Genomic DNA, 18,296 nt, shown 5'->3' on the forward strand with positions numbered 1-18,296 from the left:
CAAGTTCATGTTGTTGTGTGCCTAGTAGTTTCCAATTTATGGTGACCCTAAAGTGGACCTATCCAAGGTTTAGGAGGATTCTTTTGGCAAGATTTGCTCAGAGGGAGTTTGCCTTTGCCTTCCTCTGAGGCGGAGAGAGAATGACTTATCCAGGGTCATCCAGTGGGTTTCCATGGTTGAGCAGGGATTTGAACCCTCGGCTCCAGTCATAGTCCAACACTCAAACCGATCATGCTAGCTCTTATCACTTGGCATCCAAAGGAAGTTACCTGTTGTTAGCTGATTCAACTACATTTTTAAAGTTGTCAATAAGCTTTCCGTCATTGCTTTCTCTGGCTTGAGTGTTGGAATACAATTCTGGAAACCAAGGTTTGAATCCCTGCTTGGCCATGGAAAACCACTGGTTGACCCCTTGGCAAACCCCTCTGAAGAAAGCTTGCCAATAAACCCGCATGATAGTTTCATCTTAGGGTCCCTATAAGCTGAAAATGATGAAGGCATATGACAAGAACAACATTGCTTTCTATCACTATTGTATACTATAGAAGATGCTGCTGAGAACTTAAATAAAGGTCATAATAAAAAATACTTATTTTCAGTTATTTTGTCTAGTATGTTTAAATGTTATGGTATCTTTCTGGTATTCAGTTTCTGAGAACAGTGCTATTCCTTTGGTTCATATATGTCTGTGTGATATTTTAAACAACAATAATAAATAAAATGCATCTGCATTCTTGACTATATTTTGGATTAAGTACTTGATAATCTAGTTTACTATGACTCATGGCATCTATAATTTTATAAAGCAAGGTAGCCTGCCTATTGTTATATCTGGAAATCATTTTCAATTGCTTTGGCAGTTTTTATTCCTTTCTAATAACTATGATCAGTGTCTGGTTTAATTATGAAATATGTTGTACTGCTTGCAGGCAGTAGAGACTTTTAGAAGAAGGTAAGTTAAAATGAGAATCAGGCCAAAGTAAACAACTATAATTCAGAATGACATCTCTAGAGGATTTATGGACTAGACAATAGTAAATATTTTTTTTGTATGCTGTTTCCTCATATATTAGTGATGCTGGTTTACAAAATATTGATCGATCTTACTCAACATAAAGCCGAGGTTAATGATTCACTCACCATTCATGAAACCTTATAAAAGAGAAAGTTACAAATGGGAATAGGTGGGTTTAATGATTGCTCAGTCATTTTTAAATCACATCAACTTTTTCTTCCGTCTCTGTGGCATATATGAGTGCTCTTTAGACTGTGACTAAATTTCAAGTAGTCACTGAAAGCTGAGAGACCTCTGAGAAGTGTAAGTACCAAATTTGGTTTTTTGGTTTGCATTCTTGCTTTAGAGAAAGCCATGTATCTAGTACGAGAAAAGTTTATTTGTCAATGTAAAGAAATTACTCTTTGTTAGAAAAAAAACTTGTTTACATATTTCATATCTGTGTTTTAAATCTCATTATTGTAACATCTGATCCACTTTCTTGTTTTTAACTCCTTTGTGCACAATCCCATTTAAAGTTATGTAATCTAGTTTATGGAACTAAAAGGTATGTTACTGGGGATTATTCTATGACATTTGGAAGCAAATTTTTACAGTTTTTCACTCAGAAATAGGTAATTACATATTATTATACTATTCTTTCTGTGCCACAAAACACATAGTAAACTTATTTGTTTCAATGCAGTCACTGCCATCAGTGGCAAATTGTCCCCCTTTTGTGTGTATACACCTCCATCCATCATAAAACACATATACTACAATTGGAAAAACATGCACTGTTTTTGTCAGCTGTTCTTAAAGAAACTCAATTTGTGAAGCTATTTTTAATGCCACTGCATAATTATTTGTTATCCTTAATTATAGAGTTTTAACCCCTGATCACATATAGGATAGGACTATTGGGATCTGGACTGTACCACAAACAAAGTCAACTTCGTTTCTGGAATGTGCATGATATCTATTTTATGATGTTTTTGTAATTGGTTTTAAACTCTATGTAAACCGCTTTGATCTTTTTGGAAAAGCGATATATAAATAAAAATTATTATTATTATTATTATTATTATTATTATTATTCAAGAATGGTTTTCTGAAAGAAACGTTGTTGTTTTTCTGAAGCAAATATCTATAATTTTCTATTAATCTGTAGGTTATATTTCAGAGGGAGGAACTCAAAAAACCTCCTTGAAGTATTCCTCGCCTAAGAAAACCTATGAAATTTATGGGGTGACCATAAGTGGACAGGCAACTTGAAAACACATGCACACACACATACAAAATCAATCAATCAATCGATCAGTTATACAAATAAAGACATATTTCAGTTGAGCCAAAGACAGAACTTTTGTTTAGTCAGGATGAAGCTTCAGTTTCTTAGTCCTCATCAAGCCATTAGTATGCAGTCCACATGGGGACCAACTGAAGACATGTGGAATTTCCCTGGAAAACAAAGACAGAAGGAAAAGAGAGAGAAAGTGGAACTGTGTGTCACGCATACTGTTGAAGCACCTCACATTCCTGGGCAGACTCTTCCAGGTGGCTTCATGCAGATTGCAAATAACATAAAGGACAGAGGTTCCCCAACAACATAATAAAATTCTCTCATATCTCCCAGCAGGGTACAAAACAACATCCTATTTTAAACAAATGTTTCATAAAACATTGCTTTGTTTTATACATAGCATAACAAAACTCTGTATAAAATATTCCCCTCCCCATTGTGTGTTTGTGTTTTTTTAAGCAACAGTAACACACAGTGTGGTGAACAGTTTTGGAGACTGTTAAAGCCTACGTACATATGTTGTTCCTTATCACAGAATTATAGAATCATAGAATCAGAGAGTTGGAAGAGACCCCAAAGGCCATCCAGTCCAACCCCCTGCCATGCAAGAACTCTCAATCAAAGCATCCCCGACAGATGGCCATCCAGCCTCTGTTTGGGTATGCTTTGATTGAGAGTTATTGCCTGTGAATACTGGACAAATAAATACCTTTCTTAAACCAATTCCTCCAATGGGAAAAAAAAGAATTTTGATAGCTTTTGACTTTTTACTCATTTTTTTAAAAAAAATTGCATTAAGTTTTATCAAATAACAAACTTATAAACAATAGAAATAACAGAACTTGGGAATGAGAAAAGAGTATTTCCATACATTCTTTCAAAGTTGTAAAAAGATCCAAAAAGGGAAATCATAGGCCCCATACAGACAGGCCAAAATAAAGCTGCTTCGGGTCACTTTGAAGGTATGCTGTTTAAATGATGCATGCGTCCTAAGAGTCCAGATGCTGCGCCAAAGCTGCGCTCCAGTCGTTTGGATTGGATCATGCCTTTGGCGCAGGTATGGACTCTTAGGACACATACATCATTTAAACAAAGTGACCTGAAGCAGCTTTATTTTGGCCTGTCTGTATGGGACCATAGATTTCCTGCAGCAGGGTTGTTGTCAGTATCAAAGATGTCCTTCCAAAAACCAGCTTGGTGCAAAGGTAGAGCAAAATGAGATATCTTATTATTTACATGCGCTTCATAAATAAAGGTTAATAATAATAATACATAATCAATAAAAAAAGACCAGTCCTCAAGGAATGTGTGTGTCCTTTTTTGTCTGGATCTGTTTTTGAAGGAATAGGAAAGTTTTTCTGACAACCATGTCCTCATAGGACATGGTTTCCAGATCCTTCACCATTTTAGTCGCTCTCCTTTGAACACGCTCCAGTTTCTCAATGTCCTTTTTGAATTGTGGTGCCCAGAACTGGACACAATATTCCAGGTGGGGCCTGACCCTTTATTAAAAGTGATGGATACCATTGATAACTATTGAAATTTAACATTTGCTAGAAGGGAAGGGTTAAAACTCCAGAGCCGAGATTGCTGCCCCCTGTCCTGTCCTCCAATTCATGATGACCGAGGCATGGTCAAAATGTGTAATGTCATTGATTTGGACATCAGTAATCTCAGGAAGGCGTGACTTAGAAATAAAAAATAATCAATTTTAGATTTATGGGCACTGGGGAAAAAAGTGTATTGCCTCTCATGGGGATGTGTGGCTCTCCAGGGATAAATGAGAGAAGCTGTTAATGATATTTAATAAAGGTGAGGTATTTATGTTTCTTTTAGCAGAATGACAGGATTTGTACATGATTCAGAACTTTGTTTGCATTCCCACATATGCTCATCTCCTCAGCTGATAATCTTGAAAGGTTTTAATAAAAGATTGGAAGAAGAGGTTTTGATCTTTATTTGGGGACTAGAAGGTGCTGAGAGTGATCCTCCTGTCTGCAACTGAACTCTTTAGAATAGTGGTCCCCAAACTTTGGTCCTCCAGGTATTTTAGACTTCAGTTCCCAGAATTTTTGACAGTGGGCCCAAGCTGGCTGGGGCTTCTGGGAACTGGAGTCCAAAACACCTGGAGCACCAAAGTTTGGGGACCACTGCTTTGGAATGATAAATCAACCTGATGGGTGTCTTATTATTAGTTCCTCTATGAATGGACATAATTTGTCAAGCAAAATAGCAACTCCTCTAGCTTTCATAGAGTTGCCTATCATATACTGGGTTTTGGAAAACTGAGCTGGAGAGGATTTCAAATAAACTGAAATTTGACAGCTTTTGACTTTTGAATCGGTTTTATTCAAAATTTGACTAGGTTTTCTTCAAAAGCAAATACATCTGGCATTGCTTTAAAATTTTCGTTATTTTTACTGGAGGGACCGAAACACATGTTTAAATGTTGCACTATAATCAACTTTTAACACTGCCCTGGATTGTTCCATAGTACAAGAAAGTAAAGCTAGACGTGGGCTCTCTAATTTGTCTGGGTTTTAAACTTATGCTTCCAATTCAATCATGCCATTCAAATTTCCAGTAATGTACAATGAAAGAGGAATATTTATCATGGCTGATGATCAGGAGTTTCTAACTATGCATTTCCTTTCTGAAAATAAATAAATGAGCATGTGTGTGTTAGTAATATTTTGAACATTTCATTCAGTACAAACAAGGATGGATGTAATTTTGCTGTTGACCTTGATTGCAATCTTCCTATACACAACACTTAATTCATTATGCCTGTGAGTACTTACAGAAAGAATAACCTATACTTCATTAGATACTGGCAAACCCCCCAGATTTTATAGGCTTTTTTTACTGTTTTAACAATTAAGCATTAACCAAACATTGGAATGAAACACCAGAGAAGTAAATGCCAGACAAGGAGTGCCCATAAGCTGAAGAGCCGCATATCTCTTTCCTCTTTCAGGGAGAATTTATTATTGACAGAGCCATTAAGAAAAAGCGAAATGCTATTAATGCACTAGAAAGGAATCTTAGGAGCGTTACAGGCCTTTGTGGCGGCCTGTAGGCGCTCCTTTCCTCGGTGTATCGGGGACTCAGCTGCCAGACCGACAGCCTCCGAGGCCCTGATCCGCCACTTTCCAGGCCACGAGGAAGGGGAAAAAGGCCACTTCCCCACAGCCTGGAAAGGGGTGTCCTTGGGGCTTCAAGCCCCAAGGACACCCGACGGCAATGAGGAGGAGGAGAAAGGGGATGCTTGGCCCCTTTCTCCTCTGCATTGCTGGGTGCAGCCATCTAAAGGCTGCGCCCAGCGACGCAAACCTGGAAGGAGTTCCGAAACGGAGCTCCTTCCGGGGCCACAGAAAGGGCGCACTAAGCGCCCTCACAGAGCCCCACTATGTCACAACCACGCTGCCTCGTTTGGAGGTGGCGCATTCATTACGTAGTCATGGCGGCGGCCGTGTGGAACGGCCGCCACCATTTTGTGTGCGCTCCGCACGTGCTAGGGTTGCGGGGGCGCAGAAGCACCGCCGCTTCCTAACCCTAGCACGTGCGGAGCATGCACTTTTAGGCCCGTCTATAACGGGCCATAGAATCAAGCTTGTTTTGTTTTGCTTCCTGAAATGAATTTCAGGCAGATTTTTTTAAAAAAAAAACAGTGGTTAATTAAGATTTTTTAACTACCATCAATAATAATAATAATAATAAACATCCTGATTCTTTTTACCGAAGCACCTAGCCGCACTGTTTATTATACAGAGGCTGAAAAATTAGATAACTTAATATTTTTAAAAAACTAAAACTCATTAAAAAATCATTTCTGATTAAAATAATTCTGACACATTAGCATATCCAGCATTTTAAACAAAATTTTGCATTATTTCTTTGAAGCCCTACTTAGAAATGTGGCAGCTCCATCTAGTGAGGAAGGTAGGCTATAGCTGTAGTTCTCTAAAATTGCAAAACAGGTCTGGCTTTGACAAGTTGCAAGCAAGACCTAAGGCAGTGATTCCCAACCTGTGGGTCGGGACCCCTTTGGGGGTTGAATGACCTTTTCATGGGGGTCACCTAAGACCATTGGAAAACACCTATTTAATTACAGTTATGAAGTAGCAATGAAATAATTTCATGGGTTTGGGTCACCACAACATGAAGAACTGTATTAAAGGGTCGCGGCATTAGGAAGGTTGGGAACCACTGACCTAAGGGATGACAGAGCCAGCTGGCCAAAGTAAACCCCACTGGTTTCAGTGAAAAGACTTAAGTATTAAACATGCTTTTTTTCTAGACCAATTTCCGAGCATTTAGCAGTGAATATTTGCACATGCATAGAATTAGAGGATGATTTTATAAAGATTAAAAAGCAAAGTAGGATGATGAAATAGCCAGCCAGCATGGTTGAGCAATGTGGATGTTGGACTGAAGACCTGGGTTCAAGTCCACTAGTGTCCTTGGGCAAGTAACAATCTCAGCCTCACAGAAAGGCAAACCTCCTCTGAACAAATCTTTGCCAAGAAAATTCAGTGATAGGTTTGCCTTAGGGTTGACATAAGTCAGAAATGATTTGAAGGCACACAGCAACAAAGGAGGATGAAATTATCAGAAAAATTGCAAAATTGGAAGCAGAAGATGGAGATGCTCCATTTTTGTTGCAAAAATCAGGAATAATTTCATGGCATGGACCATGAACTATTAATATCAAAAATTAGAGTAAAGCTAAAGAAGAAAACTAAACCAGCTATCATGCTGAAATACAACCTGAGGAATATCCTTGTTTAATTTAATGATAATGTGAAAAGGATTTGCACTTGTAAGCTTAATTAATTGGGATTCAGATGAGCTACTGACTGAAGCTAGAGACATTGGCAAGAAGGAATGCAGAAAGACACTATCTATTAACAAAAAGAAAGAGAAATCTACCTTATATGGAGCATATGGATGACAAACAATAACACTTCAAACAATAACCAACAGATGAGAAGCAAAAGTAAAGAGTAACAGAAATACAATCAGAATCCTGAATGCAACTGTTTAATGACTAGTGTGTAGTGATGAAGAGAACTGCTTCATTAATCAGTGCAAAGCAATAGACACTGACAGCAAAAAAAGAAGAACAAGAGACCTCTCCAACAAGATCCAAGAAATCAAAGGGAAATTTAATCCAAAGGAGAGAATGCTCTATGATCATCAGGGGAACAAAATGCAAGACACAAATAAAATAAAAAGATGATGGAAACAATACATGGAAAAACTATATATAAGAGATGAAATGATAACAGGTTCATTCAAGGAAGTACCATATGAAGATAAATACGCAATTTCAGAAAGTTAAATGGAAGCTGAACTCAGAGCACTTGGGAGAAATAAATCACCAGGACCTGAAGGAATATCAATAGAGCTGCTTCAAGCTACAAAAACATAAACTACTCTAGTTCTAACCAAAATCTCTCAACAAATACAGAAAATAAAACAATGGCTGTCAGACTGGGAATACTCAATATATGTGTGTGTGTGTATTCTGCTACAAAAGAGAAACAAAAGAATGCAGTAACCATGGAACCATTGCATTGATCTCTCATGAAAGTAAAGTCATGCTCAAACTTCTAGAACAAAGACTTCTACCTTATATGGAGCAATAAATGCCAAATATTCAAGCTGAATTCAGGAAATGCAGTGGCACTAGGGATCACATTGCAAACATATACTGTATAATGGAATGTACCAAAGAATTTCAAAAGAAAATCAACATGTACTTTATTGATGGTATAGATCATGAAAAGCTATAGTCTGCTTTTAAAGAAAGGGATGTGCCACAACATTTGATTGTTCTGTTGTGCAACCTTTACTCAGGACAAATGTCTACTGTTAGAACATACAGTTGGCCCTCAGTATTGGTGGGCTAGCTATCCACGGATCAGGGCATCTGTGGATTATTGTCAATGGCAGCACATGCACATGACTGCACCAATGTGCTCTCATTCATATTGCATGTTCATTGACCATGATGGTACTTGAGGTCCCATGCTTTTTGTTATCTGGGGGAGGGGCAGAACAGAACCCCCGCAGATGTAGATGGCTCATTGTAACACAGAGAAATAGAATGGTTTTAAATCAGAAAGGGGGGGTGTTCAGGCATTCTATCACCATATTGCTTTAAACTTGTATGCCGAAAATACCATATGCACAGGAGGATTAGATGCAGAGAAAGGAGCTGTGAAAAACAGACAGAGGAACATAAAAAATGTAAGCTATTCAGATATGACCATACCACTAACACAAAATAGCAAAGAACTGGAACAATTATTAAAGAAAGTCGAGGAGAAAAGTGCTAAGGCAAGTTCAATGCTGACCACAAAGAAAACAAAAATAATGACCATGGATGATTTAACATAGATGATGAAGAAATTGAAATAGTTAAAGATTTTCCATACTTTGGATGTCATTAAGAAATCAGAATAATTCTAAGACTTGGAAAGGCAGCTATGAAAGAACAAGACAAGATCTAGAAGTACAACAATATTTCACTGAATACTAAAGTTAGAATTATCCATGCTATTATATTTCCCATCACTATGGGAAATGGATGCGAGAGCTGAACAGTAAACAAAGCTGATAGGAAGAAAATCTACTTATCTGAGATGTGGATCTGGAGAAGAGTTTTACAGATACCATGGATTGCTAAAAAACCAAATCAATGGGTCCTAGGTCAAATCAAGCCAGACACCTCCCTAGAAGCCAATGACTGACACAAAGCTGTCATACTTTGCGCATACCATAAGAGGGCACAATTCACTAGGTAAGACATTAATTCTAGGTAAGATAGAAAGCAGCATGAAAAGAGGAAGACTGCATTCCAGGTGGAATTTTAAGATGAGGAGGGCTTAGGGAGTTATACTATGGAACGTACATTTTAATGTTGTAAGCCACCCCTGTTGTGTTGTGCAGAGGGGCAGGATAAAAATAAATATTATTATTATTAATTATTATTATTATCAAGGAAGCCATAGTTCTGAGTCTGCAAGAATTGAATGCAGCTATTGAGGATAGGGTGTTCTGGAGATGTCATTGTGGCATAGTGGTTTGAATGTTGCACTATGAATTTGGAGATCAGAGTTTGATTCCCAACTCAGCCATGCAACCCATTGGGTGACCTGTCTCATGTATTGTATATACGCATGTATAAGTCTAGAAATTTTAATCAAAAATTTGACCCCAAAACACTGAGTCGACTTATCCACAGGTCAGGGTAAGTATTATACTTTAGCTCTTATATTAAAAAAGAATCATCACCTGGCAAAGGTAAGAGCATAATCTCTCCTGGAATCACTGACCCCGTCCCCTGCTCTATTCTCTCATCCATCCAGCCTTTAGTATTAGCACAAACATGCCTTTGCAATTTTGTAGGGTTGGGGGCATTGTTTTCCATTGCTTCATCCTTTAGAGCAGTGGTTCCCAACCTGTGGGTCGGGACCCCTTTGGGGGTCGAATCACCCTTTCATGGGGTTCGCCTAAGACCATTGGAAAGCACGTATTTAATTACAGTTATGAAGTAGCAATGAAAATAATTTCATGGGTTTGGGTCACCACAACATGAGGAACTGTATTAAGGGGTCACAGCATTAGGAAGGTTGGGAACCACTGCTTTAGATCATTTGCTCATGTCTCTAAGTTTTACCCTCAGCTTATCCATGGGTCATGTCAAAAAGCCATAATTTTGGTCCCAAAACCTGCTCTCAAGTTATACATGAAGTCGACTTATGGTCGAATATATACGGTAATACCATTTTGACAGCACAGAGAGAACAGGTTTGATTTTCTCTGTAGGTTAACAATGTTGTTGTCCTAATTTCAACACAATTGTGACACTGTAATTATAGCAACAAACCTAATTGTCCCTTGAGACCTCAGCTGTATGAAAAAGCATTCTCCATTTACATGATGTGAAGTAATGTGTCGGTGTTTGATTAAGGACATGGATAGCATTATCATAGTGCATTATTTCTATAATCAGTCTTGGATCACTGCTTTTGTTGTAAAGACATACACATAATCCCAAAGCTAAATACATTTCATTTCCTTAACAGAGACATTACTTATGGAACATAAGAATGGTATATTAGGTTGTGATTAGTGCTTGCTTCATTAGTCCCTTGAATTTGGATGGCTGTCAGTGACAGAGTGGTGAAGTCCCACTTCATCTCAATTACATCAGTCCCATACTTCTATAACTGTTATGGCTCAACTATATGGAATCATGGGACATATAGTTTAATGAGCTACTTAGAATTTCCTATCAGAGAGTTCTGGTGCATTTCCTCAAGAATTTTAAATACTTTGTTGAATTACAATCCCAGGATCCTGTAAGATAGAGCCATGATGTTCAGAGTAGTATGAAATGGATAAAAAACCTGAAGTGCGTATATGTGTCTGTTAGAAGCCACTGTACAGCTATCCTGCCTTTTTTTATTGTCAATGTCAACAGATTTTGTCTGGTAAGGAAAAAGATGGATGAAACAGTGGAAAAGCTTGGGAAGATTACAAGTGAAGAGTGACAGTAAAGCAGTTTCACTCCACCTTATTCACTGTCACTCTCCACTTGCAATCCTCCCTTGCTTTTCCACTGCTTTGTCCGTCCTTTTCCTTACTAGACTAAATCTGTTGACAATTAAAGACAGGACAGCTGTACAGGGGATTCTAATGCTGGAGAATCCTGTGTCTGGAAATGCCCAGAGTCTATGCAACTGATGCTAGCAAAGAAGCTAAAGCTATCAAGGTATCCAGCTGGTAACCAATATAGTGTTGGAAGATTATTATTCTTTTGTCATCAACTGCACAGAGCACTCCTCTTGGAAATTTTCTCTACAGATGCATTGAAATGTTCTTTTTTCACAAGTGAAAGCTAAGATCCAAATGTTCCAAAATAATTTCGTTCGTTGATAGGTTTTTGCTGCATAAAATCAGGCTTTTAGAAACAAAATTTCTGAGAATGTTTGGAGGTTAAAGAACCTTCCGCTGGTTAATTTTAAGATTTTTTTTTCATTGCAAATTCCTTTCCATATCATCAGCAGATAACAAAAAATGGAGAATAACACAACAGAAACCAAGGAGAAAAGCACTTCGGAAGTTAAAGATAACCCTGCAGTAAAGAAGAAAGTGGTAAGTGAGATGTTCTTACTTTGAAATCAATAAACATGCAAGCAGTACATTTGGCATGGAAGTAAATTATCAGTGAGCCCATTAGAGTATCTTGTGAATGTGTACAGTTTTATCAGTTTGGCCATGCTCCCAATCTTTCTTAGGCAACATGGATTTCATATGCTTACAATTGTATTCCACTGATCCAGCCTCTGTTTCATTGCCAAGAATGGCACCCAAGATCTTGTTTGAGTGATCATATATATCGCACCAGGAAAAAAGGGGAGAAAATATTTTTTGATACTGTATTATTAAATCTCATCATTAGGTCACTAAAAATAGTGAAAACACCACCTATTGGTAGGTTTTTGTTCTATCAAACTGTCCTAACATACTTGTCTGTCAGGTTGCATTGTATGTTCATTTTAAACGAATTCTTAAATTCTGCTGCCCTCATAAACATCTAATAAATTACTTCCCTTAATGCACCACTAGTATTAGAGTAGTGAGATATCATGTCTCCACCTTCTGCTACCACTCTGGATGGAAGCTCTATTGCTGGGCTACAGAGTATCTACAGAGGTAGGCCTCCTAGCACTACCAGACAATAGGCACTCTCCACCTACTCCATCCTTCCCTACTTAACAGATATGTGTGAAGAGAGGGGAGGAGCTGAAAAAAGGCATGAACAAAACACAGAAAGGCTAAAACAACTTGGTCCTAGTCCCTAATCCCTCCCCCAGGATCCAGGTATTTTAGGCCCCATATAGACAGGCTAAAATAAAGCTGTTTCGGGTCAATTTGGAGGTATGCTGCTTAAATGACGTAAAAGTCCAGAAGCCACGCCAAAGCCATGCTCCAGTCCTAAGGACTGGAGCATGGCTTTGGCATCACTTCCGGACTATTAGGACACATGCATAATTTAAACAGCATGCCTCCAAAGTGACCCGAAGCCATTTTATTTTGGCCTATCTGTACAGGCCTTTACACTCTACATACCCATGGTAGCTGTCCAGAGTAGGGTGCTGCTAGTTGGCCTTCTGCTGCACTGAAACACAACCACTGCATATGACCAGAAAGTGGCAGTATGAAAGACTTGCAGTACATGTACAAAGCATATGGAAGGACTTTGTGGAAGGTGAGGTAGCTCACCAGCACATTAGAGTAGATGCACTTATGCAGGAAAGCAGAAGGCATCGGACAACACAAGATATGTATCACTTTGTTGGTATGTACTCTAGCCAACTATGTCTTTCCTCCCCTGACCCACAGCCAGTGCATTAGAGGAAAATATAGTTGCTGGGAAGCTGCTTGGTATATTTGTTCACCTGTTTACTGTACCTCCAACACCAACAGTCTGTATACCGATAGTACAGTGGGTCCTTGTTATCTGCTGGGGTTTGGTTCCTGTGGATAACAAAATCTGTGGGTGTTCAAGTCCCATTAAATACAATGGCATAGCAAAATTGTGTCTTTTATATAAAATGGAAAATCAAGCTTTGCTATTTGGAATTTTTACTTTTAAAAATATTTTCAAGCCATGGATGCTTGAATCTGTGGATAAAAAAAAATCTATGGATAAGGAGGGCCAACTGTATATATAAAACCATATAAAGCTCCCTTTTGCTCTTATTGCAATATAAATCTCATTCTGATATAAATCTCACATAAATCTTACTGCTATATAAATCTCATTCTGATCCTATTTTACACAGGAAACATTCATGGTATTTCATCAGAGATGAAATTTCCTAATTATCATATCAGTCATCAAAATGTGTACAAAACTACATATTTTTACAATGCTACAATAACTTAAGCTTATTTTCTGGGCTGTTGGGCCAGTCACAATCACTTAGGGGTATAAAACATTTTAAAACATTTTCTATAAAAGAAAACAAGCTTTCTTTCTCATATTTTAATATGAAACTATTTATTCAAGTGTGGCATGGTATTTTTCAACCCACCTTGCAAATGCAATGTTCTTGGAGTTACATAATTACAAAGTGTTCCACAGCAAGGACTTTCAGAAAGCTCAAAATCACATTTTCACATTTTATATTTTCCAGACTTAGTTAATGAGGATTTTGGGTGCCTCATTCATGACTGACTGTAAGAAGATCAGTTTAGCCTTTAGTACTGTGACCAAATATCACAAATGCCAAATCAGTGTTTGCTGACTTATGATGCCTCTCATTCTGATTTTTCACTTATGGGTAGTGATAATATTGTTATTGCTATTGCTACTGATAATATTGTGCAGTCAATCAGTTTTTATGAGTGAAATAAATATAACACAATTTTTATTAGCTCTGTATTAGTCTCATCAACTAGCTACACCTCAGTGCAGAAAATCAAGTAACATTGGAACTGCATGTATTAGTCAGAAGCTTTTCACTCCAAGATTACTCAAACACAAAACTAAACCAATTTTAAAAAGGAGAATTAAACGCAAAACTAAACAGCAATTTACAACCTAGATTTAGCTATTACTATCAAAATTAAACTATTCAGGAATTATAATTTCTTTCTCCATATCATCAAAATATTGATAGTGGTAGGGAACTTAGGAATTTTTTCCTGACCTTGGCAGACAGTACAAAATTAGTGGTTAATAGCAAAACTGCCTCTTCCCAGGGCATTGAAGTTACTCCCCTAATTTATGCTGCATGCCCAAAAGGGAGCATTACCTATTATCTTCTCCAGATTTAGAGCTACAAAGAGAAAGGTAGGATGTGTAAAATGTGAAAACACACCCAGTTACCTCCCTCTCACTCCCAAGCAATTGCAGGGCTAAGAGGAATCCCATGCTCCTTCCAAACTATGGCTGGTGAGTGGGTGAAGGCCATATAAATACGTATGCAGTTTACACACACTGCAGAAAACAGCTTTTAGCCTAGCTGTTTCTCTGCTTAGAAAAAGCTTTTCAGTCTTATGATCAGTTCTGCTTCCAACACCACACTAAATGGCATATGTGATTAGCTCCAGGCTTCTTCCCTGCTATGGAGCTATAAGGAATGTAGATGATTTAACCAGAGCTTGGAAAAATAACTTTTGTTAACTACAATTCCATACCATGCAGCATTGGCCATATTGACTTGGGATATGGATATGGATGCATACCCCTCTGATACTGGAGGTGGCATAAAGCCATCTTTACCAGTATCTATTGAGGTCCCCTGCCTCCAAGAATGTATCCAGACTCCTTTTATCCAAGTTAATAGGTGTAACTGCATCCTTTGGCAGCAAGTTTCATGTTTTAATTAAGTGTGAAGAAGTACTTCCTTTCATCAGTCCTGAATTTTTCATCATTCAGATTCAGTGGATAACTCTGATGTATAGTATTATGGTGGGGGTGTTGTTGTGTGCCACCAAGCCATTTCCAATTTATAATGATCCTAACAGATTTTCTTGGCAAGATTTATTCAGAGGAAGTTTGCCATTGCCTTCCTCTAAGACTCAAAGAGTATGAATTGCCCAAGATCACCCAATGGGCTTCCACAGCTGCATGGGGATTTGAATCTTGGTCTTCCAGAGTCCTAGTCCAAAATTCAAACTGTCTCCTAGATGATTTCTCTGCAGTATGCATAATTGTATATACCTCTGTCACATTTCCCCTTACTCATCTTTTTTCTAACCCCCAAATTTCTTTTCCTTATACGATAGTTCTGTACTTCTACCAGTATTATAATGTGGACTTTTATCCACATTATAATAGAGAGGAGCATAGTGGGATGCTCCTGTCACTATTGAGGAATAGCATGAAGATTGTTATATGACATTGCACGATATCACAATTATCCCATGATTATCACATCAATAAAGAGGCATTCTAGTGCCGCTTTTTATTCATGGGAAAAAGTGGTGCTAGAATTCTTCCTTATTCAGGCAATAATCACAATTACAATTAGATTGTAAGCCTGAGGGCAGGGAACTGTCTGATTAAAAATAATATTGTAAGCCGCCCTGAGAGCCATTAGGGCTGAAGGGCGGGGTATAAATACCTAAATAAATAAATAATCACAGGATAATTGCAATATTACACAACCTCGTTTGATAGTCTTCGTGTATTGTGTAATATTGACGGTAGCATCCCACTATGCTCTCATCTTTTCCCTCATGGGATAAAGTCCTATGTTTTTAGGTGCAGTGACCACAACTATACACAGTGTTTCAGATCTAATCACATCAAGGAGGATTTCTACAAGGGCAGAATGCTAGTGCCAGTTTTAGTTTCAGTTCCCTTTAAAAGATCCCCAATATATCCTTTTAAAAAAAAAAGCAGCCACACACTTGGTTGACAATTTCACTGTGCTGTCTATCACAACCCCAAATTCACTTTCTTAGTCAGTCAGTGCCAGCTCATATTCTGTCAATGGGCTGACAAACCATGTTCATTTATCCAGCAAAATACCAGCATGTTTTAACTTAAATATTTTACGACTTAAAAATTTAAGTTAAAATATGCTTGTAGTTTTCTATGAAGCATTTACTTTTGGTTCCACACACTAGCAGAATAGTTTTATTTCGTATTAGCTGTACCCAGCCATGTGTTGCTGTGTGGCTCAGTCTGGTTAAATGGAAAAGAAAGAACAAAGAAAGTGCACGTTTCTAATGCATGTGGGTATGTTTGCCAACTCTATAGCATGCAACATATAATTGTCCATGTGAGAAGCAATCCATGTCTAGATCTAAACGGCAAAATTTTAAAGATTGGCCCTGAGCTTTGTTGATGGTAATTGCAAATGCCAGTTGAATTGGGAATTGCAATCTCTTAAATTGACATGGCACACCCGTTGTGTGTGTTGCTGTTGCATCCAACAGATGGCATTGGTTTTTTAAAAAAACACACATATTTTACCTGTCACAGGTGTGACATCTATATAATAGTACAGGGGTAGGCAACCTTTTTGAGTCGGGGGCCAGGTTGCTGTCCCTCAGACAACTGGGGGGGCCGAAGCCAAAAAATAAATAATTAAATATATATTTTTTAAAAAATTAAATATATAAATAAACCATGACAAATATAGGACAAAATTTTCAAATGGAGGACACTTTTTGGTCCCAAGGCCTTGCCGGGCCGCATCCTGCCCGCGGGCCGTAGGTTGCCTACCCCTGTAATAGTAGGTATATGAAAACATAGTAGGTATATAAAAACATATTGGGTATATACGAACATGTGTGTATTCAAATGGAACGTTGTGTCAAAATTTCAAAGCAATCGGTGAAGAACTTTCAGAGATTTAAGATTTTGAACAAATGAACATTTATATTTTTATTTATAAAGATTTATTTGATAGTTGATATTAACTTGATATTTGATAGTTATTTATTTGATAGTTGGAACAAAAAAACTGGAGCATTCTCCTGTGGTGGCAGCCTACATGAGGACTGTCCTAGCTGAGGTGTGCACAACTTTGTTGTTGTTAGCTTGCTTCAAGTCAACTTCGACTCATGGCGACCGTGTGGAGATTACTAGCTTTTATTTCCACACTAGGCGCTGTATGTAAATGCACAGCGATGAATTCTATCGCATAGCCCCATCCCTGGGCAATACTCATTCTGTACCTGACCTAGGCTTGTCCTGGACCCTTTAAAGAACAGGAAAATCCCATTCTTTAAAAGGTCCAGGATAAACCCGGATCAGGAACATGATGAGTACTGCCCGGGGATGGAGCTGTGTGACAGAATCCGTCCCTGGGTGTTTACTTCCTGCACCTAGTACGGGAATAAAAGCTGGTGCACTAATCTCCTGTGAATGAGAGGTCTTCAAGCCTCCCTATCTCCCTACCTGCTCAGGTCCTGTAGTCTCAGGCCTGTGGCCTCCCTGTTTGAGTCTATCCGTCTGGCATGTCTTCCTCTCTTTCTGCTTCCCTCCACTTTCCCCAGCATCATTGTCTTTTCTATTGAGTCATGCCTTCTCATGAAGTACGACAGCTTCAATTCAGTCAGCTTGGCTTCCAGGGAGAACTCAGGTTTCCTTTGTTCATCTTTTTGGCTGTCCATAGTATCCTCAGCATTCTTCCCCAGCACCACATCTCAGATGAGTTGATTTTCTTCCTATCTTCCCTGACTGACAATTTCACTTTTACAAGAAGTCTTATGACCTAGTTGTTCCAGGTAGCTTTTAACTAAATGTAGTTTACCATTTGTACTGTTGTTTTTATTGTTGTGGCTGCCTCAAATGGTTTTATTTCACTTTATTTAATGTTGTAAAGTAAACGGGAAACATTGCCTCAAGTCGTAAAGAAATATATAAAATATAGAACTATTTTAAATATATAAAAATAAATGCATGCAGAAAATTAACTTGGGGATGAACACTTGTGTATCCATGCTTCATTATTTTCATAACTTCTATTCCCTTTCCCTAGTCAGTGTGAGTTTACCTACTCAACTCAAGAAAAGGAACCCAAACAGTGCAAGATGGAACATGAAAGATTACTGTATCTATTTTTTTCCTCTGCTATGAAGAATGTAGCCCAGAGGCAAACTTTTCATTATACGTCTTTATGTAAGACAGGAGGGAAATCATGCCACCTTCCAAACGCTGTTGGACTGCAGTTCTCTGCAACCCAAGCTGGAACAGCCAAGGATAAGGAGTGCTGGGAGTTGCAGTCCAACAATATTTGGAGGGCATCGTGATTTGCAACCCTGCATAAGAGGCAAGGAGGAAAAAATGGAAATAGATGCTGCGTCTGATATTCTCATATTGTCAACTCATAAATTAAGCTCTCAGATCAGCTTCTAAAAGAAATAGACATTGAAGAGATTAATAACAGTATTGTGCGGCTGTTGGTACAATTTTAAATGAATGTTAGTGTTAAAGAGTTAGAAGAGACTCAGGGTGTT

General features: G+C 38.2%; 1 protein-coding gene across 2 annotated transcripts in view; it reads left to right on the top strand.

Moving 5' to 3' along the window:
* The first annotated feature begins 1,182 nt into the window (after positions 1 to 1,182).
* Positions 1,183 to 18,296, top strand: part of SLC2A9 (solute carrier family 2 member 9) — a 70,174-nt gene continuing 53,060 nt past the window's right edge. The window contains exons 1-2 of one of the 2 annotated variants that reach the window (XM_042470063.1): positions 1,183 to 1,318; positions 11,375 to 11,465. In XM_042470063.1, the coding sequence (XP_042325997.1) occupies positions 11,388 to 11,465 (78 nt within the window). In that variant the 5' untranslated portion in view covers positions 1,183 to 1,318; positions 11,375 to 11,387. The remainder of the gene's footprint in view (positions 1,319 to 11,374; positions 11,466 to 18,296) is intronic. The other variant, XM_042470064.1, reaches the window with a different exon arrangement.

Source organism: Sceloporus undulatus, chromosome 5 (genome assembly GCF_019175285.1).
Source record: "Sceloporus undulatus isolate JIND9_A2432 ecotype Alabama chromosome 5, SceUnd_v1.1, whole genome shotgun sequence".
In the NCBI taxonomy this organism is placed as follows: domain Eukaryota; kingdom Metazoa; phylum Chordata; class Lepidosauria; order Squamata; family Phrynosomatidae; genus Sceloporus; species Sceloporus undulatus.